This window comes from Leptodactylus fuscus, chromosome 11, assembly GCF_031893055.1.
Source record: "Leptodactylus fuscus isolate aLepFus1 chromosome 11, aLepFus1.hap2, whole genome shotgun sequence".
Lineage (NCBI taxonomy): Eukaryota > Metazoa > Chordata > Amphibia > Anura > Leptodactylidae > Leptodactylus > Leptodactylus fuscus.
This window is the reverse complement of record NC_134275.1, coordinates 12,632,812-12,660,723: the sequence shown is the minus strand read 5'-3', so window position 1 is coordinate 12,660,723 and position 27,912 is coordinate 12,632,812. Positions and strand designations below refer to the sequence as shown.

The 27,912-nt window shown below is 52.6% G+C and overlaps 1 protein-coding gene across 3 annotated transcripts in view; it reads right to left on the bottom strand.

The window, feature by feature from the left end:
* The window catches only part of CNTRL (centriolin), a 38,252-nt gene that overhangs the window by 2,770 nt on the left and 7,570 nt on the right, over window positions 1-27,912 (bottom strand). For 2 of the 3 annotated variants that reach the window (XM_075260688.1, XM_075260689.1), the window contains exons 7-37: window positions 27,414-27,607; window positions 25,630-25,749; window positions 24,011-24,239; window positions 23,234-23,343; window positions 22,595-22,789; window positions 18,437-18,590; window positions 15,304-15,524; window positions 14,950-15,126; window positions 14,737-14,871; window positions 14,252-14,397; window positions 13,783-13,990; window positions 13,340-13,519; window positions 11,668-11,847; window positions 11,062-11,178; window positions 10,375-10,501; window positions 9,477-9,616; window positions 7,065-7,221; window positions 6,712-6,989; window positions 5,966-6,141; window positions 5,693-5,885; window positions 4,761-4,891; window positions 4,543-4,683; window positions 4,359-4,464; window positions 4,122-4,286; window positions 3,834-3,993; window positions 3,153-3,268; window positions 2,534-2,751; window positions 2,063-2,220; window positions 1,919-1,992; window positions 457-645; window positions 1-214 (exon numbers count right to left, since the gene is read on the bottom strand). In XM_075260688.1, the coding sequence (XP_075116789.1) occupies window positions 1-214; window positions 457-645; window positions 1,919-1,992; window positions 2,063-2,220; window positions 2,534-2,751; window positions 3,153-3,268; window positions 3,834-3,993; window positions 4,122-4,286; window positions 4,359-4,464; window positions 4,543-4,683; window positions 4,761-4,891; window positions 5,693-5,885; window positions 5,966-6,141; window positions 6,712-6,989; window positions 7,065-7,221; window positions 9,477-9,616; window positions 10,375-10,501; window positions 11,062-11,178; window positions 11,668-11,847; window positions 13,340-13,519; window positions 13,783-13,990; window positions 14,252-14,397; window positions 14,737-14,871; window positions 14,950-15,126; window positions 15,304-15,524; window positions 18,437-18,590; window positions 22,595-22,789; window positions 23,234-23,343; window positions 24,011-24,239; window positions 25,630-25,749; window positions 27,414-27,607 (5,109 nt within the window). The remainder of the gene's footprint in view (window positions 215-456; window positions 646-1,918; window positions 1,993-2,062; window positions 2,221-2,533; window positions 2,752-3,152; window positions 3,269-3,833; window positions 3,994-4,121; window positions 4,287-4,358; window positions 4,465-4,542; window positions 4,684-4,760; window positions 4,892-5,692; window positions 5,886-5,965; window positions 6,142-6,711; window positions 6,990-7,064; window positions 7,222-9,476; window positions 9,617-10,374; window positions 10,502-11,061; window positions 11,179-11,667; window positions 11,848-13,339; window positions 13,520-13,782; window positions 13,991-14,251; window positions 14,398-14,736; window positions 14,872-14,949; window positions 15,127-15,303; window positions 15,525-18,436; window positions 18,591-22,594; window positions 22,790-23,233; window positions 23,344-24,010; window positions 24,240-25,629; window positions 25,750-27,413; window positions 27,608-27,912) is intronic. The other variant, XR_012711861.1, reaches the window with a different exon arrangement.

Below are 27,912 nucleotides of genomic sequence, written 5' to 3'. Positions count from 1 at the left end.
TGACTGTCTCCAGCGCCTCGCTCCACCTCTCTTCCTGCTGCAGTTTCAGGCTGCGCTGCTCCTGGACAAGCACTCGCTGGCTGATCATATCCAGGTTGTTCTGTCGCTCGGCCAGTTCCCTCTCATAGTTCTGCCTGTCAGTCTCTAGCTGTGCTGTGGCTTCCCTCAGTTGCTCTTCCTGGCCTTCACATTCTTTCATTATTTGCTTCAATCGCTGTGAAATTTTTTTTTGTGTATTAGAAGCAAGAAAAGCGATCCCTGTAAGATTCTGCAAGATCTTCTGACCCGATCCTGCCAGGGCATCACAATGAACAATCACATGATCCAGGGCAGGGGGAGCAGCAGAGGATCAGCTCAGACCCTACCAATCCCTAAAAAGGCTCTCAGCAGCCCCGGTCATGGGAGTGTGCTGCGGTCAGGGCACCAGTACTCTGCGGTGCCCCCTTGTGTCCTCACCCATTCCTGCTGGCTGACTTCCCGCCCCTTTGCCTCCACAGATCTTTGCAGCTGCTGCAGACGTTCGTCCGTCCTCTTCTCCTTCTCCTGCAGCAGTTGGTGTCTCTCCGCAGCATCTCGAATTTCCTCCTGTAGAGCCACCCTCTCCTGTAATGCCTCATCTTGCTGCTTGGTGGCAATCCTCAGATCCTGGAAGACAGTGGTCACATAAGGGAGGCTGCACACACGCCACTGGCCTACTGCTCTAGACAAGACGGGTACAGGCGGCCCTCTGCTCTAGCCAAGACGGGTACAGGCGGCCCTCCGCTCTAGCCAAGACGGGTACAGGCGGCCCTCTGCTCTAGCCAAGACGGGTACAGGCGGCCCTCCGCTCTAGCCAAGACGGTTACAGGCGGCCCTCCGCTCTAGCCAAGACGGGTACAGGCGGCCCTCCGCTCTAGCCAAGACGGGTACAGGCGGCCCTCCGCTCTAGCCAAGACGGGTACAGGCGGCCCTCCGCTCTAGCCAAGACGGGTACAGGCGGCCCTCCGCTCTAGCCAAGACGGTTACAGGCGGCCCTCCGCTCTAGCCAAGACGGGTACAGGCGGCCCTCCGCTCTAGCCAAGACGGGTACAGGCGGCCCTCCGCTCTAGCCATGACGGGTACAGGCGGCCCTCCGCTCTAGACAAGACTGGTACAGGCGGCCCTCCGCTCTAGCTAAGACAGGAACAAGGCGGCCCTCCGCTCTAGACAAGACGGGTACAGGCGGCCCTCCGCTCTAGACAAGACGGGTACAGGCGGCCCTCCGCTCTAGACAAGACGGGTACAGGCGGCCCTCCGCTCTAGACAAGACGGGTACAGGCGGCCCTCCGCTCTAGACAAGACGGGTACAGGCGGCCCTCTGCTCTAGACAAGACGGGTACAGGCGGCCCTCCGCTCTAGACAAGACGGGTACAGGCGGCCCTCCGCTCTAGACAAGACGGGTACAGGCGGCCCTCCGCTCTAGACAAGACGGGTACAGGCGGCCCTCCGCTCTAGACAAGACGGGTACAGGCGGCCCTCCGCTCTAGACAAGACGGGTACAGGCGGCCCTCCGCTCTAGACAAGACGGGTACAGGCGGCCCTCCGCTCTAGACAAGACGGGTACAGGCGGCCCTCCGCTCTAGACAAGACGGGTACAGGCGGCCCTCTGCTCTAGACAAGACGGGTACAGGCGGCCCTCTGCTCTAGACAAGACGGGTACAGGCGGCCCTCCGCTCTAGACAAGACGGGTACAGGCGGCCCTCCGCTCTAGACAAGACGGGTACAGGCGGCCCTCCGCTCTAGACAAGACGGGTACAGGCGGCCCTCCGCTCTAGACAAGACGGGTACAGGCGGCCCTCCGCTCTAGACAAGTTGAGAACTAAGCTTGAAATATCTGCACCGATTGTTAAGTCTTGACCATTTTTGCCCATTTTTCCAAGGGCCGGTCTCCACCACCTACTTGATCCAGTAGCCGCATCTGCTCCTTCAGGTCACCAAGTTCCTCAGTCAGACATGTCAGCTCCGCAGTCTTGTCTGAAACGTAACATGGATCAGTGAGTCGTAGGCTCGAGAATAACTGGAGCAGCAGCGTTTAGTGTCTCACCTTCCAGTATCTGCTGGACAGACGCCGCTTCCTGCCGCACGATTTCCTTCTGCTTGTTCAGCTGATTCAGCTCCTTCCGACAACTCCTTGTATCGGCCTCCAGTCTCTCCAGTGCGCTGGACGCCATCTTGTTACACTCCTCGGTGTCTGACAACACTCTGACAATGGGAAACAAAGGAACCAACTTACATAAAGTAAGGGAGTCAGACATCTATGTGCTCACCCTGCTGTAAACGACTGACCTGACTCCACCCCCAGCAGCTGACCCCACCTCCTGCTGCAGGTTAGTAACCTGACTCCGCCCCTGCCATCACCAGACGCCCTTCTGCTGCAGTGGTCCGCCCCCCAATGCTACAGGACTTTGCCCTTATCACAGGTGATCACAGGAGATCTCAACAATAGCAGGAGTTTTTCCAGCTACAATGCCTGTGGACACTGCCCCTAGTGGTGCTGATGGTGTATGACAATTACTTTTTGCTCCGGCCCAGTCTGCGTTGCAGCTCCAGGTTCTCTTCCTCCAGTTTCTCCCTCTCCTTGCTCAGGGAGTCCACCTTGTCCTGCAGGCCGTTCATCTGCGTCTTGAGGAGCTCCATCTCTTGCTGATCCTTCTCCAGTAGCTGCCGCTGCCGCTGCGCCTCTCCATGGACTCGTTGCAACGTCTTTTGCAGGTTCTCCAGCTCCAGCTTTCCCTGAAGACATAGAACTCATATATAACCCATTACTGGCACCGATCCCACAGTCACTGCACTCCAAAAGCCCAAACAGACGCCAATCTGGAAAACACACAGGATCTGCCATAAATGTCTTAGTGATGGAACTGGGAAGAAGCCACTGCAGTGGGCTGGAGCTGACGGGCAGCGTCGCCAGGCGGGGCAGGGCTGGAGCGAACAAGCAGCCTCACCTGGCAGGGCCGGAGCTGATGGGCAGCCTCACCTGGCGGGGCAGGACCGGAGCTGACGGGCAGCCTCACCTGGCAGGGCAGGGCCGGGGACTAATGGGCAGCCTTGCCGGGCCGCTACACTCCAGAAGGTCAGCCCATCAGACCTTTTATAGGAAACCCAGAGGGTGCAGACACCGCAGCACATCTCACCTTCAGCAGCAGTGACTGCGTCTTCTCCAGGTCATTGATCTTCTGCTCGTGCTGCAGTCTCAGGCCCTGGATCTCGCTGTTCTCCAACTGCTGCATTTCTAGAAGATGCTTCAGCTCTGATAAAGAAAAAAAATAAAGCCAAAAATCTAATAATACAAAGACCTGGTCTGCACCGATCCTGATGATGTCACCAGTCTACTGATCTAATAATACACAGACCTGGTCTGCACCGATCCTGATGATGTCACCAGTCTACTGATCTGATAATACATATACCTGGTCTGCACTGATCCTGATGATGTCACCAGTCTACTGATCTAATAATACATATACCTGGTCTGCACCGATCCTGATGATGTCACCAGTCTACTGATCTAATAATACATATACCTGGTCTGCACTGATCCTGATGATGTCACCAGTCTACTGATCTAATAATACACAGACCTGGTCTGCACCGATCCTGATGATGTCACCAGTCTACTGATCTAATAATACACAGACCTGGTCTGCACCGATCCTGATGATGTCACCAGTCTACTGATCTAATAATACACAGACCTGGTCTGCACCGATCCTGATGATGTCACCAGTCTACTGATCTAATAATACATATACCTGGTCTGCACTGATCCTGATGATGTCACCAGTCAGATATGATGTATATACCCTGTATCTCACCAGATTTCTGTTTTTGGCTCTCGGAGAAAGTTCTCTGCAGCTTCTCTTCTTCCTCCAGGATTTCCTGTCTCAGGGCTGCGAGCTGCGTCTTCTTCTCGTTCAGTTGTGCGCTCAGTTCTCCTTTCTGAACACTTAAATCTTCCAAGACAGATTTTACCTCCTTCAAAGATAAAAGTGAGGTTGAAAGAGGGGGGTGATGGCTGAGGAACCCAAAATACTGACCTTGCAGGCTCCTCCCCCACTACTCCTATTCCGCCCCTTTGCTGACCACACAGTCACAGATCTTACTTGTATTTGCCGCCTCTTGTCAGCCACGTCTCGCTCGCCATCCCGCAGGACGTCCTTCAGGTTCACTTTCTTCTGCTCAATGTGACTGTGGAGGAGCTGAAGCTGCTGCTTCTTGTGGCCCAGGATCCGATCCAGCTCAGCCGCCTGCTCCTGCTGTGCCAATATCTGTGGGTGACAGGCAGTGAGGACATTGCTGTGCCCCTGATCCCACCACAGGCAGGGGCGATGTACACGTACCTGTCCGCACAGTCGCTCCAGCGCGCTCCTCCGCTCTGCCACACTCTGCTGATGTTCTTCTTCCTTCTCCTCGGCCACTCCCATTTCTTCCTGAAGTTTCTGAAGACTGAAAAATGCAAAGTTAATAGAGAGGAGACAATGTGCGGAGCGGAGGCTGCGCCCGTGCACATGGAAGGGCCCTCACCTTTCTGACATGGCCTCTATTTTGTGGTTCAGGGACTGGAATTCGGCGTCTTTGCTGGCCATGACGCTGTTTATGCCCTGCAGGATATTCTCCTGCACCGCTCTGTGCTGCTCCAGGTCCCGAGCGCTGCTCTGCAGGACCCTGAGAAAGAAGGACCCCTCATTAACCCCATCCTGACCCGAGACCCCCCCTCCCCCCCCGAGGCCTCCACCACCCACCGCAGCTGCTGATCTGCTTTCACCAGGTTCACTGCCGTCTCCTGAGCTCGCCGCTCCAACTCCTCGGCATCACTCTCCGCACGGCACAGGCGCTGCTCAGCCACAGAGGATCTCTCAAGTAAAGCCACAGTCTGGAAAGGTAAAGAAGGATCTAAGATATTCACTATATACAGTACAGATCACTGATACTCGCTATATACAGTACTGATCACTATGATACACGCTATATACAGTACAGATCATTATAGATCACTATGATACACGCTATATACAGTACAGATCATTATAGATCACTATGATACACGCTATATACAATACAGATCATTATAGATCACTATGATACACGCTATATACAGTAGATCACTGATAGACGCGATATACAGTGCAGATCACTGATGCACACTATATACAGTACAGTACAGAGTTTCAGTCTCTTGACCAGTCTGACAGCAGGCAGTGTGTGATACAGCTGATGCAGACGTTGCAGCCCGTATTTGCCTGTGTGTATTAGGTCCTAGACTGAGACGCTTGCCATCAGTGCAGGTTCGGCTTATTGTCCTGGAGCCGCAGGCGATTTTCAGACTATAAATCAGTCTCTCTCAAAGTGGGCGATAACTCCCCCTTGTGGGCGCTGGAGGCCTAAAGGGGGGCGGGTAAAGGGCCCAGAGAAAATGGGGGGTGTTGAAAATATTAAGAAACTTGTTAGAAATCATCAGATCCCTTCACATTGGATTCGTTTTACATTGAAATGTTATAAGTGGAATAAAAGTTTTTCTCCATCTTCTCTCTAACATTGCGTTCTTTGCTCAGTCTCACGTACGATGTCAGAGAAGAGTTCTATGGCCGCGATCATTAAATGAAAGGAATGATTGGAGTGCGAGCACCTCTGATATAGGAGACAAGATGGGGCTGCAGCCTCCCCAGGTACCAACCTTGTCCTGTGTGTCCTTCATCTCGCTCTCCGCCCCCGCCAGACGCCGCTCGGCCTCTCGCAGCTCCGCTCTGCGTTTCAGGAGGGTTTTCTCCAAGCAATCGATCTCGTCCTGGATCTTGTTATGATCCTGCAGCGATCGCTCCAGCTCCAGCTCTGTGATCAGACTCTCCACATGACCATCCACAAAGCTCCTGGAGAAGGACATGACAGTGAGGTCAGAGCCATCACCAGGATTCTGCCCGGGCTGCGCTGCCCTGACAATCTCACATACTTCTGCTTGTGTCTCTTGACCGTGTCTTGTAACTCCTGGACCTCCCGCCTCAGCGCCTCTCTCCGATTCTCCAGGGCCGCCATGTCCTCCATTAAGGTCGCCTTCAGCAGCTTCTCTTTCTGCCGCCGAGACTTCAGGTGATGGATGATGTCCTCCAGACGTCTGAGCTCACTGTCCTGGAAACAAGCAAAGGATATACCTGTACAGAAGGGACGTGCCTGTACGGAGGGGATGCACCTGTACGCAGAGGACGCGCCTGTACGGAGAGGATGCACCTGTACGCAGAGGACGCGCCTGTACGGAGAGGATGCGCCTGTACGCAGAGGACGCGCCTGTATGGAGAGGATGCACCTGTACGCAGAGGACGCGCCTGTACGGAGAGGATGCACCTGTACGCAGAGGACGCGCCTGTATGGAGGGGATGCACCTGTACGCAGAGGACGCGCCTGTACGGAGAGGATGCACCTGTACGCAGAGGACGCGCCTGTATGGAGGGGATGCACCTGTACGCAGAGGACGCGCCTGTACGGAGAGGATGCGCCTGTATGCAGAGAACGCGCCTGTATACAGAAGCTCCCCCTCCCCCCCTTCCAGGCCTACAAACTCCATCATCCTACTGTAGGGAGATAACTGGGTAGCAGTAGCCAAATCTCATGTGTGGGGGCAGACGCGCAGACGGACCTCCTGGCTGCAGATAAAAGATAATGCCCCCCTTCCCCTGCTCACACATAACGAAAGGCACCTACCAGCTCATGGTGCGCAGACACGTTGCAGTGGAGGACGCCTGCTGGGATGATGGGAATGGTTAACTGTAGTGGCGGAGGTCCATACACAACTTGAGAGCCAACGGGTGGGGGTCCGTAAATAACAGTCCCGGGAGCTACCGGTCTGCCAGCAGAGGGTGGCGGGGGCCCATAAATCACAGAACCTTGTGGGACCGGAGCGCCATCTGGGAATACCGTATAAATAACAGAGCCAGGAGGAGGAACAAAGTGGCCGGAGTGCGCAACATCGACCGCATCATCTGCAAGGGAAAGAGCGATGAGTGGCCATGACAGGTGAGGGGCCCCACATACCGAAAACACTTCGCCCCTATTACCATGGCAGCGGGCGCTGACAGGACACGTTGAATACACCCAATGGCCGCCAGCAGTGGGCACAACAACGTCCTTCGCCCTGTGGTGACAGCTCTGCTGCTTAGCTGTGGAGGAAGTCATCGGGGAATGAAGGCCGACACCGGAGTCCTGACTGGAGGTCTGTCAGAGAGAAGGAGCGAAACATTATACAACGGGGAGACACAAGCAACTTCGTGTGGGGCGGCCCCCTGTCAGTATAACAAGGAGCGATTCCCCCCCTGCCAGTCAGTACTTTCCATCCTGTAAAGGGTTACTGCTCAGCCACATACTGAAGAGGTTCTCTGGCTTGTGGATAGACTACATTTCCAAGGACTCATCAGCTCTCACTTGGTGTGCCCCTCCTTTCTCCATTTGCTCGCTGAACTGCTCACAGGGAGGAGTAGTAAGCTTGCAAAGCATCAAGTGACCTCACATGTGGGAGGTGCTGATGATGGATGACAATTACTTTTTGCTTTGCAGATCCAGGTTACCTGTGATTTCATTGAAGGAGAAAGGAGGGGCCAGAGCGAGAGCGAAGACCGATGCAGCGAGTAAAAAAAAGCCAAGCAAAGGCTGCACAAGGGAGCAGCGAGGTCAGTGCTGCTGGAAATGGATCTGCAGTAGAGATAAGCGAGTACTGTTGGGATCAGCCGATCCGAACAGCACGCTCCATAGAAATGAATGGATGCACCTGGTACTTCCGCTTTGACGGAGGCCAACCGCTTAACCCCCCGCGTGCCGGCTACGTCCATTCATTTCTATGCGAGTGTGCTGTTCGGATCGGCTGATCCGAACTGTACTTGCTCATCTCTAATCTGCAGGACAGTTCTGGAAGCTGGAGCACCCCTTTAACCCTTTCCTGACATCCGCTGTACTAGTACGGCGCATGTCGGGTGTTTAATAGAGATGAGCGAGTACTGTTCGGATTAGCCGATCCGAATAGCACGCTCGCATAGAAATGAATGGACGTAGTCGGCACACGGGGGGTTACGCGACCGGCCGCCGTCAAAGCGGAAGTACCAGGTGCATCCATTCATTTCTATGGAGCGTGCTGTTCGGATCAGCTGATCCAAACAGTACTCGCTCATCTCTAGTGTTTAACTATGGTGGCCGCCCGGAAGTCGGGTGGCCGCCATAGCCACCGGGTGTCTACTGTGTTACACAGTAGACAGCCTGCGCTAATGCCTTCGATTAGTACCCGGACCGTTTAGAGGCATTAACCCCTCCGGTGCCTCAGTCAAAGGCGCCGGGGGTGCCATTTTCCCGGCGGCGCATGGGTGCTGCCATTTTGCCGGTGATCGCCGGCGCCTGGAGCAAGCTCCAAGGCCGAAGTCACTTTTCCATGACAGCCGGGAGCCTTGTAAATGCTCCCGGCCGGTCTGCAGTCTCTTTCTTTTGCAGGTTGGTCTATGCAGCCTGCAAAAGAAATGATGATTTTTTGCAATGAATTAGCATTGTAATGCATTGCATTAGTGATCAGACCCCCTGGGGTTCAGCACCCCTAGGTGGTCTAATAAATGCAAAAAAAAATAAATAAAAAAAAAAGTAAAAAAAAAAAATAAAATAAATTTTTTTTAAAAAGTATTAAAAATTCAAATCACCCCCCTTTCCCTAGAACACATATAAAAGTAGTTAAATACTGTGAAACACATACATGTTAGGTATCCCCGTGTCCGAAATCGCCCGCTCTACAAATCTATAAAAATATTTTTCCTGTACGGTAAACGCCGTAGCGGGAAAAATAGTCAAAATTGCCAAACCGCCGTTTTTTCACTGTTTTGATTCTGATAAAAATTAGAATAAAAAGTGATCAAAGCAATAACATTTCCCGAAAATGGTAGAACTAAAAACTACACCCGGCCCCGCAAAAAAGACGCCCTATACATCCCCGTACACGGACGTATAAAAAAGTTACGGCTGTCAGAATATGGCGACTTTTAGAAAAAAATTTTTTTAACACAGTTTTGAATTCTTTTTAAGCGGTTAAAATGTAAATAAAACCATAGAAATTTGGTATCCTCGGAATCATAACGAAACACAGAATACAGGGGACAGGTCATTTTGGCTGCACAGTGAACGCCGTAAAACCGAAGCCCATAAGAAAGTCGCAGAAATGCATTTTTTCTTCAAATCCACCACATTCTGAATTTTTTTCCAGCTTCCCAGTACATTATACAGAATAATTAATGGCGGCATCATGAAGAAAAATTTGTCCCGCAAAGATTAAGACCTCATATGGCTCTGGGAGCGGAGAAATAAAAAAATTATGGGGTTTAGAAGGAGGGGAGTCAAAAACGAAAAACAAAAAAATGCCATTGGCGGGACGGGGTTAAACCTGCAGTCAGCTGGTCAGTGTGAATGTGGAGCAGCCTTACAGGCGTCTTTTCTCTACTCACGTTGGAGGAGGTCGGCACGTAATACCAGTAACCCTTTCTCCAGAGCGGGTCGGCCATACTGCTGATGTAATCGCCCTGAGCGAGCGCACGTCTGAGCGAATCCACTTCATCCAGAAGATTCTCAATCTCCTCAGCGTTATCTGCAAGACACCGAAGTAATAGGAATAAGGAGGAGGGGGCGAGACCCCAGCCAAAGGGAAGAGCGGGCGAGACTTCATCCAGGGGGAAGAGCGGCGAGACCCCAGCGAAAGGGAAGAGCGGGCGAGACCCCAGCCGAAGGAAAGAGCAGGCGAGACCCCAGCCAAAGGGAAGAGCGGGCGAGACCCCAGCGAAAGGGAAGAGCGGGCGAGACCCCAGCCAAAGGGAAGAGCGGGCGAGACCCCAGCCAAAGGGAAGAGCGGGCGAGACCCCAGCCAAAGGGAAGAGCGGGCGAGACCCCAGCCAAAGGGAAGAGCGGGCGAGACCCCAGCCAAAGGGAAGAGCGGGCGAGACCCCAGCCAAAGGGAAGAGCGGGCGAGACCCCAGCCAAAGGGAAGAGCGGGCGAGACCCCAGCCAAAGGGAAGAGCGGGCGAGACCCCAGCCAAAGGGAAGAGCGGGCGAGACCCCAGCCAAAGGGAAGAGCGGGCGAGACCCCAGCCAAAGGGAAGAGCGGGCGAGACCCCAGCCAAAGGGAAGAGCGGGCGAGACCCCAGCCAAACACAGGAAAAGGGAAGAGCGGGTGAGACCTCAGGGAAAGGGAAGAGCGGGCGAGACCTAAGCTCCCCCACCCCCCTTACCTATAGCTTTACCAGTAGTTGTATGACAGTCTTTTAACCCCGTATTTCACCGGGTACAACCGCCATCCTCCTACATACACACATCATACAGTGCCCCCTGGTGGCCAGGTTGGGGTCTTACCTGCTCTGTTGTGCTTCAGCAGGTGTCGGAGTCGTTCCATCTCTGCTCGTTGTCTCTGCAGGTCCTGACTGAGTCGCTCAATCTCGGACTGTTGGGATTCGCTGAGTCCGTTCTCTGCATCCTGCAACTGTGACAAAAGCAGAGGCTGTGACCAGACAGAAGACACAGAGAGCAGTCACGGGCGGGGTCCCCCTGAATGCATCACCAACAGCCTAAGGAGAGGAAGGCCCCTATGCCGCTGACCCTCCCCCAGTAGTGTGGCTCCTGTGCCGCTGAACTCTCCCCAGTAGTGTGGCCCCTGTGCCGCTGACCTTCCCCCAGTAGTGTGGCCTCTGTGCTGCTGACCCTCCCCCAGTAGTGTAGCCCCTGTGCCGCTGACCCTCCCCCAGTAGTGTGGCCCCTGTGCCGCTGACCCCCCCCCCTAGTAGTGTGGCCCCTGTGCCGCTGAACCCCGCCCCCCCCCCCAGTAGTGTGGCCTCTGTGCTGCTGACCCTCCCCCAGTAGTGTGGCCCTTGTGCCGCTGACCCTCCCCCAGTAGTGTGGCCCCCTGTGCTGCTGACCCTCCCCCAGTAGTGTGGCCTCTGTGCTGCTGACCCTCCCCCAGTAGTGTGGCCCCTGTGCTGCTGACCCTCCCCCAGTAGTGTGGCCCTTGTGCCGCAGACCCCCCCAGTAGTGTGGCCCTGTCACCTGCTTCTCCTTGGTGCGGAGCAGTCCCTGTAGTAGTTCTATCTCTGCTTCTGCTTTAGAAAGGTCTTGAGCGGCCCGGGCCTGCTGGGAGTTGTAGTTCTCGGCTTCCAGCATCTCCTACAAAACAGTCCAGAAAATATTAGTCGTGTCAATCCTACAAATAAGATCAGTCTGTGGAGAAGAGGGCATGCTGAGAGTTGTAGTTTTCCCTGCAACAATAACAGGAACTGAACCTCATGGGGCCCCGACCTGAGATCTGAGCACATTGGAAGCTTACATGGGGCCCCGAAGTGAGATCTGAGCACATTGGAAGCTTACATGGGGCCCCGACCTGAGATATGAGCACACTGGAAGCTTACACGGGGGCCCGACCTGAGATCTCAGCACATTAGAAGCTTACACGGGGCCCCGACCTGAGATCTCAGCACATTAGAAGCTTACACGGGGCTCCGACCTGAGATCTCAGCACATTAGAAGCTTACATGGAGCCCGACCTGAGATCTGAGCACATTGGAAGCTTACATGGGGCCCCGACCTGAAATCTGAGCACATTGGAAGCTTACATGGGGCCCCGACCTGAGATAATTGAAGTTGCCAGTTTTGTACCTGTGCCCGCTCCTGGTTGATCTGGTGTACAGTGCCGTGCAGAGACCTCAGCTGGTCTTTGGTGTTAGTCAGTTCTGAGGCCGCCCACTTGTCGGACATGGCGACCGCCCTCCTCAGATCCTTCAGCTCATGGTCCAGGCCTGACAACTCTGCATGAGATTGAGAATCCTCCAATATCCTCTATATGACAAAAAAAAAACATTTACGAGTGGTAGGGAGCACTGTTATATACAGTTTACAGGGGGGAGCACTGCTATATACAGTATATGGGGGGGCACTGCCATATACAGTATACAGGGCAGGGGGGGGGCACTGCCATATACAGTATACCGGGGGGCACTGCCGTATACAGGGGGGAGCACTGCCAAATACAGTATACAGGGGGGGCACTGCCATATACAGTATATGGGAGGGGGGCACGCCATATACAGAATACTGGGGGGGGGCACTGCTATGTCTGTACATGGGAGGGCTCTGCTATGTGCAGTATATGGGGGGAGGCTCTGCTATGTGCAATATACGGGGGGCTCTGCTATGTACAGTACATGGGAGGGCTCTGCTATGTGCAGTATACGGGGAGGGCTCTGCTATGTGCAGTATACGGGGGGGAGGCTCTGCTATGTGCAATATACGGGGGGGCTCTGCTATGTACAGTACATGGGAGGGCTCTGCTATGTGCAGTATACGGGGGGGCTCTGCTATGTGCAGTATACGGGGGGGCTCTGCTATGTGCAGTATACGGGGGGGGGGGCTCTGCTATGTGCAGTATACGGGGGGGGGCTCTGCTATGTGCAGTATACGGGGGGGCTCTGCTATGTGCAGTATACGGGGGGCTCTGCTATGTGCAGTATACGGGGGGGGCTCTGCTATGTGCAGTATACGGGGGGGGCTCTGCTATGTGCAGTATACGGGGGGGCTCCGCTATGTGCAGTATACGGGGGGGGCTCTGCTATGTGCAGTATACGGGGGGGGGGGCCTGCTATGTGCAGTATACGGGGGGGGCTCTGCTATGTTCAGTATACGGGGGGGGGGCTCTGCTATGTGCAGTATACGGGAGGGGGGGGGCTCTGCTATGTGCAGTATACGGGGGGCTCTGCTATGTGCAGTATACGGGGGAACTCTGCTATGTGCAGTATACGGGGGGCCTGCTATGTGCAGTATACGGGGCGGGGGGGGGCTCTGCTATGTGCAGTATACGGGAGGGGGGGGGAGCTCTGCTATGTGCAGTATACGGGGGGGCTCTGCTATGTGCAGTATACGGGGGAACTCTGCTATGTGCAGTATACGGGGGGGGGGCTCTGCTATGTGCAGTATACGGGGGGGGCTCTGCTATGTTCAGTATACGGGGGGCTCTGCTATGTGCAGTATATGGGGAGGGCTCTGCTATGTGCAGTATACGGGGGGCTCTGCTATGTGCAGTATACGGGGGGCTCTGCTATGTGCAGCATATGAGGGGGCTCTGCTATGTGCAGTATACGGGGGGGGGGGGCCTGCTATGTGCAGTATACGGGGGGGGGGGCTCTGCTATGTTCAGTATACGGGGGGCTCTGCTATGTGCAGCATATGAGGGGGCTCTGCTATATGCAGTATACGGGGTGGGGCTCTGCTATGTGCAGTATATGGGGGGCTCTGCTATGTGGAGCATATGAGGGGGCTCTGGCTCCTCCTTCACCTCGGCCTCCCGCTCCCGCAGCTCCTCTTGCAATCTCTCTCGCTCTTCCTCAGCCTCCAGCAGCTGCTGGTCAGCCAGGCCCTGTATCTCCTCCATGGTCTTCAGCTTGTCGTGCAGCTGCAGCACCTCTTTCTCCAGCTGACGCACTTTTGCCGCGTTTTGCCTCTTTTCCAGCTGGATCTACAGGGCAGGAAAGAATCTGCGATCAATGTCTTCATTCCTGGAGGGGTTGGCGTCATCTGCAGTGAGGAAAACTTCAAGCAGCTTTAATGGCCGCCACAGCTTACAGCGGAGCTGACCTGTATACAGTACAGTCATACACTGCACACAGTCAGCAGAGGAAAAGCTGCTCTATAAGTGCCCCAGGACCATGCAGGAAATATGAAGAGAAGTACTGACTGTACTGCTTGGTGTCTGTTCAAACCCTCCTCCTCTCTCCTTACCCTGCTCTCAGCTGCCTTGTTGCAGGCCCTCTTATAGTCCTCGGGGGCCTGGCGGGCTCGCTCCTGCAGTGCGGCAACGTCTTCCTGCAGCTTCCTCTGCCGCTCCTGGGCCTCGCTCTTCTCTTCTTCTGACTTTGCCAGGATCTGATTCATCTGTTGCTGCAGCTCCGCAAGGTTGTGGCCCAGAACATCAGAGGGCCCCAGGCCCCTAAAGGGAAGAAGATGACCAATGACTCGGCCACATCTACAGCGGCAAAACTAGCACCAGCCTGCGGCGACGGCACATTGTGCTGCACTATAGAGTGTCCTCCAGCAGTCACCACCATCTATATGTACAATGGCTGGTACAACACTGACGTACCGGACATCCTCAGCGCCATCTATATGTACAATGGCTGGGATAACACTGACATACCGAACGTCCTCACCGCAATCTATACGTAGAATGGCTGGGATAACACTGACGTACCGGACTTCCCCCACTCCTGTCTGCAGTTTCCTCTTCAGCTCTGATATTCGGGCCGTGATCTGGTCGGGATGCACCAGGGTGTTTGTAGCGTCGCTGAGCTGAGCCTGGAGATTCTCCACCTGCGTCCTCAAGGAATCATTCTCAATCTGCAAAACATGTAGAAGATGTAACGGCAGAACATCTGCAACTAGTAAGACACATCTATGGTCCTGAGGTCAGCACTGAGGCTGGTCTAAGAGTCGGTCCTGGGGTCAGTACTGAGGTTGGTTGAAGGGGTGGGGGGGGAATCAGTACTGAGGATAGTCTAGGGAGTCAGTAATGAGGATGGTTGGGGGAAGGGGGGATTCAGTCGTGGGGTCAATACTGAAGTTGGTCGAAGAAGTGGGGGTGGGGGGGGGGGGTCGGTCCTGGGGTCAGTAATGAGGATGGTCCTGAGGTCAGTCTAGTGGTTAGTACTGGGGTCAGTCCAGACCATGTGGATTTACCTGCAGCTGCTGTACATGTGTTTGGTGCCTCCTGTTGTCCTGAGCTTGCTCTTGCAGGTTCTGGGCTGTGGTCACTGCGTTCTCCAGGGCTTGGCGCTCTTTCTCCAGCTCGGCTTTCCATGCAGAGTTCTCGGCCTGTGATCAGAGCAGATATTTGCGGTGTTTACTCCCTGGGGTGCACTCGCCCCTTCACCCGCTGTACCTGGTACTCACTTGCTGTTGTTTTCTGCACTGCTCCAGCTGCTGCTTTAGTTGATTGATCTCGGCCTCTCTGGCTCGGACTTGGGCCTCCATCTCAGCTTCATATACGCTCAGGTTGTCCTGCGTCTGACGTAGGGCCTCGTTCACATCCTGCTGCTCTTGCAGACTGCACTCCAATTCTTCAATCTCCTGTAATTACAACATCCAGTGCCGACACCAATATTACCGATTCAGGAGACGGAACGGAGAAAACTGCGAATATCAGACCCTTCAGGAATGATGAAGATTCGCTTTCAACATGAAAAATTATCAGAGCGATAATAACATCACTGAGGGATGACGAGAGGAGTGACCTGTGACCTGTACCTTCCTCAGGTGCTCGGCCTCCTGTGCTGCAGCCTCCAGCCGCTCGCGTTCATCATCCAGCTCCTCCAGCCTATGAAGCAGCAACGACCTCTCTGATTGCAGCTCCCGACACTCCTCGTGCGCCTGCCTGGCCTGACCCTTCACACTCTCCAGGTATTCCTGCAGGCCGGATATGATGCCCTCCAGATCTCTCTTCAGAGCCTCATTGGCAGCTATCTGACCTGTACATGGGAGGGGAGACAATGAGCAAGTGTGAACTGACACCAACAAAAGAGACCTGAGGAGCCACCAATATGGTGCAGAGACAGAAAGTCAAGGACATAAGAGAGGGGTCTGCACTACTTGTCACTCATCACACATGGCCCTCCTGACATGGCTGATAACAGATAGTAATAGATTGTATTCCCCTGTCCTACAGTCGGCCTCTCCCCTCCTGACATGACTGATAACAGATAGTAATAGATTGTATTCCCCTGTCCTACAGTCGGCCTCTCCTCTCCTGACATGGCTGATAACAGATAGTAATAGATTGTATTCCCCTGTCCTACAGTCGGCCTCTCCTGACATGGCTGATAACAGATAGTAATAGATTGTATTCCCCTGTCCTACAGTCGGCCTCTCCTGACATGGCTGATAACAGATAGTAATAGATTGTATTCCCCTGTCCTACAGTCGACCTCTCCTGACATGGCTGATAACAGATAGTAATAGATTGTAGTCACCAGTCCTACAGTCGACCTCTCCTGACATGGCTGATAACAGATAGTAATAGATTGTATTCTCCTGTCCTACAGTCGGCCTCTCCTGACATGGCTGATAACAGATAGTAATAGATTGTATTCCCCTGTCCTACAGTCGGCCTCTCCCCTCCTGACATGACTGATAACAGATAGTAATAGATTGTATTCCCCTGTCCTACAGTCAGCCTCTCCCCTCCTGACATGGCTGATAACAGATAGTAATAGATTGTAGTCACCTTTCCTACAGTCGGCCTCTCCTGACATGGCTGATAACAGATAGTAATAGATTGTATTCCCCTGTCCTACAGTCGGCCTCTCCTCTCCTGACATGGCTGATAACAGATAGTAATAGATTGTATTCCCCTGTCCTACAGTCGGCCTCTCCTGACATGGCTGATAACAGATAGTAATAGATTGTATTCTCCTGTCCTACAGTCGGCCTCTCCTGACATGGCTGATAACAGATAGTAATGGATTGTATTCTCCTGTCCTACAGTCGGCCTCTCCTGACATGGCTGATAACAGATAGTAATAGATTGTATTCTCCTGTCCTACAGTCGGCCTCTCCTCTCCTGACATGGCTGATAACACATAGTAATAGATTGTATTCCACCCCATCCTACAGTCGGCCTCTCCTCTCCTGACATGGCTGATAACAGAGGACAATAGAGCCATGTATACATTGTATAAGTGATTTCTTGAGTACGTTGCTACTCCAGTCGCACACAGAGCTGCAGCTTCTATTCTTTTGGTTTGTGAAAATTCTTTTCCCATTAGTAGTGTATCAGTCGGGGCAGTGCAATGTATCAGTCGGAGCAGTGCGGTGTATCAGTCGGGGCAGTGCAGTGTATCAGTCGGAGCAGTGCGGTGTATCAGTCGGAGAAGTGCGGTGTATCAGTCGGGGCAGTGCGGTGTATCAGTCGGAGCAGTGCGGTGTATCAGTCGGAGCAGTGCGGTGTATCAGTCGGGGCAGTGCGGTGTATCAGTCGGAGCAGTGCGGTGTATCAGTCGGGGCAGTGCAGTGTATCAGTCGGAGCAGTGCGGTGTATCAGTCGGAGCAGTGCGGTGTATCAGTTGGAGCAGTGCGGTGTATCAGTCGGAGCAGTGCGGTGTATCAGTCGGGGCAGTGCGGTGTATCAGTCGGGGCAGTGTGGTGTATCAGTCGGAGCAGTGCAGTTATTTCTGGCTCTTGCTCTACACAAGACAGATAAGAACATTCCGGATCCGCAGAGCACATCAGAAGGATAGTGAGTGAGGGCGAGGTTATTGTACCGTCTCCAACTTATCCACTCATTGCTGTATAAGATAATATGATCAGTGTCTCCGGAACGTCAGACAGGAGAGACCTACACCCCGTGTACTACAACACCCAGCAGTGCACAGGAATGACCAAGAGATAGATCAGCGGTGACATCACTGAGAATACAGCCTATGTATATACTAGAGATCAGTGGTGACATCACTGAGAATACAGCCTATCCATATACTAGAGATCAGCGGTGACATCACTGAGAATACAGCCGATGTATATACTAGAGATCAGCGGTGATATCACTGAGAATACAGCCTATGTATATACTAGAGATCAGCGGTGACATCACTGAGAATACAGCCTATCCATATACTAGAGATCAGCGGTGACATCACTGAGAATACAGCCTATCCCTATACTAGAGATCAGTGGTGACATCACTGAGAATACAGCCTATCCATATACTAGAGATCAGCGGTGACATCACTGAGAATACAGCCGATGTATATACTAGAGATCAGCGGTGATATCACTGAGAATACAGCCTATGTATATACTAGAGATCAGCGGTGACATCACTGAGAATACAGCCTATCCATATACTAGAGATCAGGAGTGACATCACTGAGAATACAGCCTATGTATATACTAGAGATCAGTGGTGACATCACTGAGAATACAGCTTATGTATATACTAGAGATCAGCGGTGACATCACTGAGAATACAGCCTATCCCTATACTAGAGATCAGGAGTGACATCACTGAGAATACAGCCTATGTATATACTAGAGATCAGCGGTGACATCACTGAGAATACAGCTTATGTATATACTAGAGATCAGCGGTGACATCACTGAGAATACAGCCTATCCATATACTAGAGATCAGCGGTGACATCACTGAGAATACAGCCTATCCATATACTAGAGATTAGCGGTGACATCACTGAGAATACAGCCTATCCATATACTAGAGATCAGCGGTGACATCACTGAGAATACAACCTATGTATATACTAGAGATCAGCGGTGACATCACTGAGAATACAACCTATGTATATAGTAGAGATCAGCGGTGACATCACTGAGAATACAGCCTATCCATATACTAGAGATCAGCGGTGACATTTCGAGGTCATACCTTCGGTGAGCTGCTGCTCCAGGTCTTTGATCTCCTCGGTCTCCCTGGCGATACGTGACAGCATCTCGTCCAGCCGCCCCTCCAGCTCCTTGTACTGTCTGTCCATCATCTCCAGCTGCTGTTCTTTACTGATCTTCTGAGCCGTTACATGGGACTGCAGAGGAAGGAGAAGCTCAGATACAGAGGACAGTTCTGTGTGCGGAGCTGCAGCGCCCCCCTACATGTAACAGCCAGCCGTATACACTCCCCTACCTGCAGACAGAGCGGAGGGAACAGGAGCCAAAATCCCCCCTGCAGCCAGGAACAGGTTAATGATTCATGAGCGAGGCCAAGCAGGAGGCGACAGCCTGGAGCTACCAGTGTGAACGGGGCCCCAGTAGGCTATACAATCCGCTGTGAGCCGGCCGACCTGCAGAGCATTGCACCCGGTCACTTCCTCAAACACTTTCAGAAACTTTGAGCGGTGGGTGAGAGGAGGTGGCGGAGCGCAGGATGTGACCGGACAGAACTGCAGCTCTGAGGGTTTGAAATCACAACACAGGAAGCCCTGAGAGCAGCCAATCAGAGGCAGCCTCTGCCCCCCCCCCCCCTTCCCTGCCTGTACAAGGAGCCGGGAAGAGATCATTAATAGATCCCTGAAGGGCAAAACATTATTACTGCACACAGTGTTTGTACACAGGATGATGAAAGAGGTCACATGTGTTATATATATATATATACATATATATATATATATACACCGTATTTTTCGGACTATAAGACGCGCTTTTTTCCCCCCAAATTTCGGAGGAAAATGAGGGTGCGTCTTATAGTCTGAATGTGGGTGGAGGAGTGGGTTTGCAGCATGGCCGCGCTACTGCCACCGCTAGTTTTCTTCAGCGGCAGTAGCGCGGCAATCTGCAGGCCCCGGCAGCTAAGACAGTCCCCGGCATCTGCTGTAATAGACCGGCGGATGCCGGGGACTGTCTTAGCTGCCGGGGCCTGCAGATTGCCGCGCTACTGCCACCGCTGGTTTTCTTCAGCGGCAGGAGTGTGACAATACTGCAGGCCCCGGCAGCTAAGACACTCCTGGCATCCGCCGGTCTATTACAGCAGATGCCGGGGACTGTCTTAGCTGCCGGGGCCGCGCTACTGCCGCTGAAGAAAACCAGCGGTGGAAGTAGCGCGGCCATGCTGCAAATCCACTCCTCCTCCACAGGTCCCGGCAGTCAGTTAGCCCCCCCCACCGGCCCCATACCTTTAGTGATGCAGGCCGGCTCCTGCACGGCGAGGCCGCAGGAGCCGACCTGTTCCGATGACAGCCGGGAGCCTAATGAAGGCTCCGGGGCCTGTCATAGATATATATTACTATCGCGGCTGGTCTATGACCCTCCGCGATAGTAATGTATAGAATCTCCCATAGACGGCAATACACTTGTATTGCCGTCTATGGGACTTGCAATCAAATGATTGCAGGTTCAAGCCCCCTAGGTGGGGGATATTAAAATAGTAAAAAAAACAAAAAAAAAACACTTAAAAAAATATAATAAAAAATAAAATAAATAAAAGTTCACCTCCTTTCCCTAGAATACATATAAAAGTATAACATTACTGTGAAACATACACATTAGGTATCCCTGTGTCTGAAAATGCCCGGTCTACTAATAGTTTTATGTACAGTGAACGTCAAAATCAAAAGTGCTAAACTGCCGGGTTTTTCTCTCTGTTTTGCCTCTGAATTAAATAAAAGGTGATCTAAGCAATAAACATTTCCCAAAATGGTATATCTAAAAAGTACACCTGGCCCCACAAAAAAAAACCGCCCTATACATCCCCGTACAGCTGCAGGGTCACCTGTCAATGTGGCCTTGCAGCTGTTCCAAAACTACAACTCCTATATATTAAATATTTTACCATTTTTTGCCTGAAAATTTTTTTTCCCTATTTTTCTCCTCTAAAACCTGGGTGCGTCTTATAGTCCGAAAAATACGGTATATCTCCACACACCAGGGAGGAAACGGCAAGGAGAGCGCAGGATACAGCTAATGCAAAGAGCGCAGTATACAGCTAATGCAAAGGGGAAGTAGCTGTGTACATCTGATATCTGGGGGGGGGGGGCTATGTACTGAGAAGTGTAGGATGGGCTGTGTACACCTCACATCTGGGGGGGGGCTATGTACTGAGTAGTGTACATACATTACATTACTTATCCTGTATTATACTCCAGAGCTGCGCTCACTATTCTGCTGGTGCAGTCACTGTATACATACATTACATTACTTATCCTGTATTATACTCCAGAGCTGCGCTCACTATTCTGCTGGTGCAGTCACTGTGTACATACATTACATTACTTATCCTGTATTATACTCCAGAGCTGCGCTCACTATTCTGCTGGTGCAGTCACTGTGTACATACATTACATTACTTATCCTGTATTATACTCCAGAGCTGCGCTCACTATTCTGCTGGTACAGTCACTGTGTACATACATTACATTACTTATCCTGTATTATACTCCAGAGCTGCGCTCGCTATTCTGCTGGTGCAGTCACTGTGTACATACATTACATTACTTATCCTGTATTATACTCCAGAGCTGCGCTCACTATTCTGCTGGTGCAGTCACTGCATACATACATTACATTACTTATCCTGTATTATACTCCAGAGCTGCGCTCACTATTCTGCTGGTGCAGTCACTGTGTACATACATTACATTACTTATCCTGTATTATACTCCAGAGCTGTGCTCACTATTCTGCTGGTGCAGTCACTGTGTACATACATTACATTACTTATCCTGTATTATACTCCAGAGCTGCGCTCACTATTCGTCATTGTCAGCAGCAGGCACTGATCTGGCCACAGAGGGAGCTCTGACCACTGGAGACACCTGGGATATACACTCAGTGGTCACAAGTCACGTGTAAGCGAGTCCCAGTGATCCCAGTGCCGGTTGTGTAAGATGTGACGATCAGTGTGACACGATACAGCCCATGGCGCTAGTGTCACCAGGATATCTGAGCAGTCTGAGGCAGACAGGTGTCTCGTGAACATGGCAGCACGTTGCGAGTTAAGTGACTTTGAACGAGGGATGATAATCGGAGCATGGAGCATAGCATTTTGGAGATTACCCGGGAATTTGGGTTTCCGAGGTCAACAGTGTCTCGGGTGGACCTGCAATATCTAAGAGACAACGTTGGCAGCCGTGTAAACCAGCACACCAGTCGACCACGAGTGTTCGATGAACGGACGTCACGTCACCTCCACAGAGTCGTACGGGGCTTTTGACGGTCTACTGTGAGTCAAATCGACACCAATTTGAATGTGGGGAGTCAGGAGCCCATTTCCACCAGGACTGTACGCCGTGAACTGAACCGCATAGGCTTCAACAGTCAACGCCCAACCCGGGTCTCTTTGTTGAAACCACAACACAGAGATTGAAGACTGGCACGGGCCCGTGACCATCGTCATTGGACCATGGAACAGTGGCGGCATGTGGCATGGTCTGATGAATCACGGCTCCAGTTGTACAGAGCCGATTGGCGTGTGAGAGTGTGGCATATGCCCCATGAAGCCATGAATCCTGCACGCCAACAGGGACATGTCCAGGCGAGAGGTGGCTCCGTCATGGTCGGGGCCGTGTTCACATGGTCACAATTGGGCCCTATTGTCTGGGTGCAGGGATCAATGACCGGTTCTCCATACCTGCACCTTCTGGCAGACCATCTGCACCCCTTTCTGGTGTTGGGAGTTCCCTGATGGGGAACAGGACAATGTAACATGTCATCGCTCGTTGGTGGCACGGGACTGGCTTAGTGAACACACCAGTAACCTCACGACCCTTGATTGGCTTGCCCACTCGCCCAACCTCAACCCCATAGAGCATTTATGGGATGCTGTGGATACCGGTGTCCGCTCCATGGACCCAGCGCCAACTATACAGGACCCATTGTGGGCTGCAATGCAGACTGCGAGGATCAACATCCCTCCAGAACTCTTCCAACACCTCGTGGAGTCCAGGCCTCGCCGTCTTACTGCAGTTATCAGGGAGCGCGGAGGGCTGACCTGCTATTACCGGAGCGGCCGGTACCTTCCCATGACTTTTGGCCACTGAGTGTATATCTATATCTCATCATGATACTGTCCGCCCTCCCCTTCCTGACCACCACTCACATGTCTCGGATCTTGGGGGCTGAGGTTGTCGAGGTGTCGCTGCAGCTCCTGGATCTCGCGCTGCTTCTTGTCCATGTCTCTCCGCTGACGCTCCATTTGCCTTTCCAGCGCCTGCGCCTCCTCCCTCAGCTGGTTGAGGAGTCCGATCCTGGCGCTCAGCTGGTGCCGAAGCTCCTCCTTCTCAGAATCGGGTATCTACATAGGAAAAAAAAAATCACGCCCATCAGACTCCGAGGAAAGCTGGATTGTAATACAACCTCCGAGATACTGGAGCAAAGGAGAAGGCGCAGTGAGCTACACCCCATTACAGCTGACACAAAACTTGTCACCAGCTTTCCTAGACTCCTGCACAGTAAATATGCATTGCTAATAGTCTAGCATACACTGCTGAAGGATTTGCTCTTCAGAAGAACAGGAAAGCTGAATGAATAGCCTAGCCAGTCAGCAACCAATGAAGGGGTTAATACGAAGGTCAGGGGCCTGTGAGGGGCGGCCGGTCTGATTCTGCCCCCTGCATGGAGGGCAGTCTGGCTGTTGGGGCAGGGAGATACTAAAAACAATTATTGTCGCTCTCTCTACGGATGCCCTCCAGGGGGCGCTGTTTACAGAAGTGCACCCCCCCCCAAACGCCCCCCACACCTTCTTCTGGGTCACAGCATCCTCCAGCTCCTTCAGTTCTTCAGACACTTTCAGGATCTGCTGCTCGGCCTGGACAATCTCCTGACGCAGCTCACTCAGCCTGGCTTCAGCTAAGACAAGAAAAATGAAGAAAATTCTGGAGCCACAATGTGAACAGACACCAACAGGTCTGCAAGTGTAACTACTAACCTGTAGTACTACAGCCCTCCTCATTGTGCTGCGCCCCCTAGTGGTCTCCTACAGCCTAACCCTCCTCATTGTGCTCTGTAGCAGGTTCTGCCCCCTAGTGGTCTCCTACAGCCTAACCCTCCTCATTATGCCATGTAGCAGGTCCTGCCCCCTAGTGGTCTCCAGAAGGCTAACCCTCCTTATTGTATTGTGTAGCAGGTCCTGCCCCCTAGGGGTCTCCTACAGCCTAACCCTCCTCATTGTGCTGTGTAGCAGGTCCTGCCCCCTAGTGGTCTCCTACAGCCTAACCCTCCTCATTGTACTGTGTAGCAGGTCCTGCCCCCTAGGGGTCTCCTACAGCCTAACCCTCCTCATTGTGCTGTGTAGCAGGTCCTGCCCCCTAGTGGTCTCCTACAGCCTAACCCTCCTCATTGTACTGTGTAGCAGGTCCTGCCCCCTAGGGGTCTCCTACAGCCTAACCCTCCTCATTGTGTTGTGTAGCAGGTCCTGCCCCCTAGTGGTCTCCTACAGCCTAACCCTCCTCATTGTGCCATGTAGCAGGTCTTTCCCCCTAGTGGTCTCCCGTAGCCCACCTGTGTATATTCTCACCTGCACGTATGTTTTTCTCCTTCTCGTTCAGGTCTACATCGAGGCTAGTGTGTATTCTGGCCCGGATCTGTTGATTTTTGATCTGGTCATCGGCATCAATCTCGATCCTTCCAACCTGTGCTTGCTGTGCAGTCTGGGGCAGGTAGTCCTCCTGCACATACAGGTTCCTTTTGTACCGGGCTTTACCAATGTACGGACTTTCTCCAGGAGCATCTTCAGCATCTGCCTCCTGTACAGGACAAATACATCAGGACCTTGCCGCAGGGAGTAAAACTCCGATCCTGTACTGTAGGAAGTAGTGCTGCTCAGCCTAAATATTAAAGGGGGCTTTTATCTCAGCCAGAGAGGTAATCAGTATATGACCAGTGGGATTGACACGTGGAACCTGCACTGACTAGCTGATCTGAGCACGTCTTGGTGCCTGAAGCCTCTGCAAAACATGGGTCCAAAAGCAGCTCTACAGTGCTGCTGGGGGTACTGCGGCCCTGTACACTGTATAGCGATGGTGTCGGAGTACTGCAGCCCTGTACACTGTATAGCGGCGGTGCCGGGGTATTGCGGCCCTGTACAGCGGTGGTGTCAGAGTACTGCGGCCCTGTACACTGTATAGCGGTAGTGTCGGAGTACTGCGGCCCTGTACACTGTTTATAGCGGTGGTGTCGGAGTACTGCGGCCCTGTACACTGTATAGCGATGCTGTCGGAGTACTGCGGCCCTGTACACTGAATAGCGGCGGTGCTGGGGTACTGCTGCCCTGTACACTGTATAACGATGCTGTCGGAGTACTGCGGTCCTGTACACTGTATAGCGATGGTGCTGGAGTACTGCAGCCCTGTACGCTGTATAGCGGCGGTACTGGGGTACTGCGGCCCTGTACACTGTATAGCGGCGGTGCTGGGGTACTGCGGCCCTGTACACTGTATAGCAGCGGTGCTGTCGGAGTACTGCGGCCCTGTACACTGTATAGCAGTGGTGTCAAAGTACTGCGGCCCTGTACACTGTATAGCGATGGTGCTGGAGTACTGCGGCCCTGTACGCTGTATAGCGGCGGTGCTGGGGTACTGTGGCCCTGTACACTGTATAGCGATGGTGCTGGGGTACTGCGGCCCTGTACACTGAATAGCGGCGGTGCTGGACTACTACAGATCTTTTGGCGGTGAATTCCACTGCAGAGGTGTCAGGCGCCAGGGTGTGGCCGGATCAGCTGACCAGTGCGGGGTGCAAATGTTCATTTCCGAATACAACATTAGAATTTAAAGAGAACAAAGGAACCTGAGGTCTGGAAATCCCTTTAAGACAGTCAGTAATTTACCTCACTATAAGAGCCTGGTGACAACCTCCACAGGTTCAATTATTGTCACCCTATGTGGTCACCCAGCTTGTCAAGAGGTCTGAACAGACTTGTCCTGCATGCAACACTATACGTGGCTGATCTGCCATTTAGGAGTTCAGGAAAACTGGGTAGCTGCTCATGTGGGAGATGTAACGATTGTCACCCAGCTTTCCTAGAGCACTGAGTAACAGATCTGACCAATCGTGAGATGGGAAGAATGGCAGGAAATAAGTGGGCACACAAGTGAGGAGATGAAGGCTGCACGGACTACGACTCTCATCAGTCACCTCAGAGGTCAGATATCCCAGGGGCTCAAACTTGGCGTCGATCTTGTAGAAGGCGAGCTCCTGCTCCAGCTCGTACTGCTTCTGACAGGCTCGGGTCAGCTCCAGCGTCTTCTGCTTCAGCTACAAAGGCAAGAAAGGAGATAAGCGAGGCAGGGCGACACCGGGACGGGCTCCACCTAGATCACAGCACACACGGCACAGGCTGCAGGGCGAACATGCTAGGGGTGGTAGTGCCCAACAGCCATCATATGACCAGCAATGGTCGAGTACCTCACACACGGCATGCAGGATGCCCACAAGTCTAATGGAGGAGATGACATGGAGGACTCATGCAGATGGCATGTGTCATGCAACCCACTATGGGGGAGACGGGCTCCGGTACCTGCACACAGGGGGCTGGACAGACGCTGCAAGGAGAAGACAAGGAGGAGTCAAAAAAGGAGATCCTGGAGCCACGACTGGCGCACGCACCGCTGCAGAACACCCCAACATACCCCATCATTACACAGCCGTTCTCAGTCTGAAGCTCACAGGCACAGCAGTGTGTTTCCATGACTACAGACTACAATCCCCTGTGTCAGTACAAGAAGGGGTGCCAGGGGCATCTGCCCATTCTCCAACCCTGGCAAGTAGCACGAGCGTACAAGCTTTCTATAATCCGGTATCAGGAGAATCAGGATGAGCAGAGCTGCAGGGTCTAGTAGAGCACAAACTTATGAGATAAGGAAAAGTCCTCAGTCACATGATGGGAGGGACCAACGAGGGGTAAGGAACCCCCCAGTGTAACCCCTCAGCTGGGCTGCACATATGGGGGGCTGTAGGAGGAAGTTCTCATCATCAATCAAATAAGACTACAAACCTATCTTCAAATACTTGTCATGTCTTATACTCCAGTCAGGCTGTGTTCACACCTCCCCTCCGTCTCCACTAGGATTTACAACCTCAAATCCGCTCAAAAAAAAAATGCAAAGAGAAAAGTCCTGGAAGCAGCGCCCTCTGATCTGCAGGTGTCTGCCTGTCTCTAGGTGTGCCCTCTTATTACACCGGTACAATAAGACCTTGTCTCTAGATGTCCCCTCTGTAAGCCGATGGCTGGTCAGGTAATGGAGGGGTGTACATCTCTCCCAGACTACTAAGGTGGGTGAGATGAGAAAACTCCAGAAGGAATGTTTGTTCTCTGCAGACAACTTTCGTCTGCTGATCATTTTGGTAAATGCTCAGTATTGGGCTGGATTTTTAGGAATGGCAGTGGGACCTGTCATTCCACCCCCCTCCAGTCCACACTTTGGGGATGTTCCAGCAGTGACTCAGCTGCAGAGAATGTCCTCGTTAAGGAGGCTTAAGAAGTCAGCTCCAGCAGCAGTCTTTGGCATTGCTTGGCTGTAGAGCTGACAGAGAGATCATATTTGTGGAGCTGTGTCCTGAATGATTCTACTGGCTTTTGATTTCTGTTCTTCTAGGTGAGGTAACCTATTCTATGTTAGTTAGAGCCTAGCCGGGCAGGGATTTATTTTTTTATTGTTTCCTTTTGTTGCTGCACTGACTTTTTTTTTGAGTGAAAATAATCTCTACCTTTGTTTTGGACTAAAAGAAACTGGACTTGTGTGTCTATGCCACCCCACCTAGCAACCCCAGACCCTGACAGACCTTGTCTCTAGATGTCCTCCCTTATTACACCCTGTACAATAAGACCTTGTCTCTAGATGTCCCCTCTTATTACACCGGTACAATAAGACCTTGTTTCTGGATTACACCCTGGATGTCTCTGTCACTCAGTGACTTACAATCTCACTCTTGGTGTCCATCTCTCGCTCCAACTCCTTGTAGTTCTTCTTGTGCTTCTGCACCTCCTCCCGTAAAGTCTTGTTCAGCTGGTCCTGATTGTGCAGCTCACTAAGGACCTTCGCCTTCTGAGCCTGCAGATCCTCGATCTCCTTCACCTTCTTCTCCACGTCCGTCTCCAGTTTCTCCATCTCCTCTACAAGAGCATTGGGTCAGGAGTATTAGCACATAACATTGTGGGACTATTCCTAATAAAAAGCCTCTGCAGGCCTTAGATTAATCCTGAGCAATGGGTGAGCACCTGAGGAGCCCGAGTCTGTGCTGCCCCTCCTGACCGCCTGGCTCAGCCCCCCCTCCCCCCAGTGCTTGGACTGCCCAGAATTACAAAAACATGCCAAAACCAGCGCCCACTTCTTTCTATAAGTTTTCTCTATTATTACATCTCGTTCCACACAAATGTTAGGAAGGAAGCCGCCATGGTTTTCCCCTTAGACACCTCCT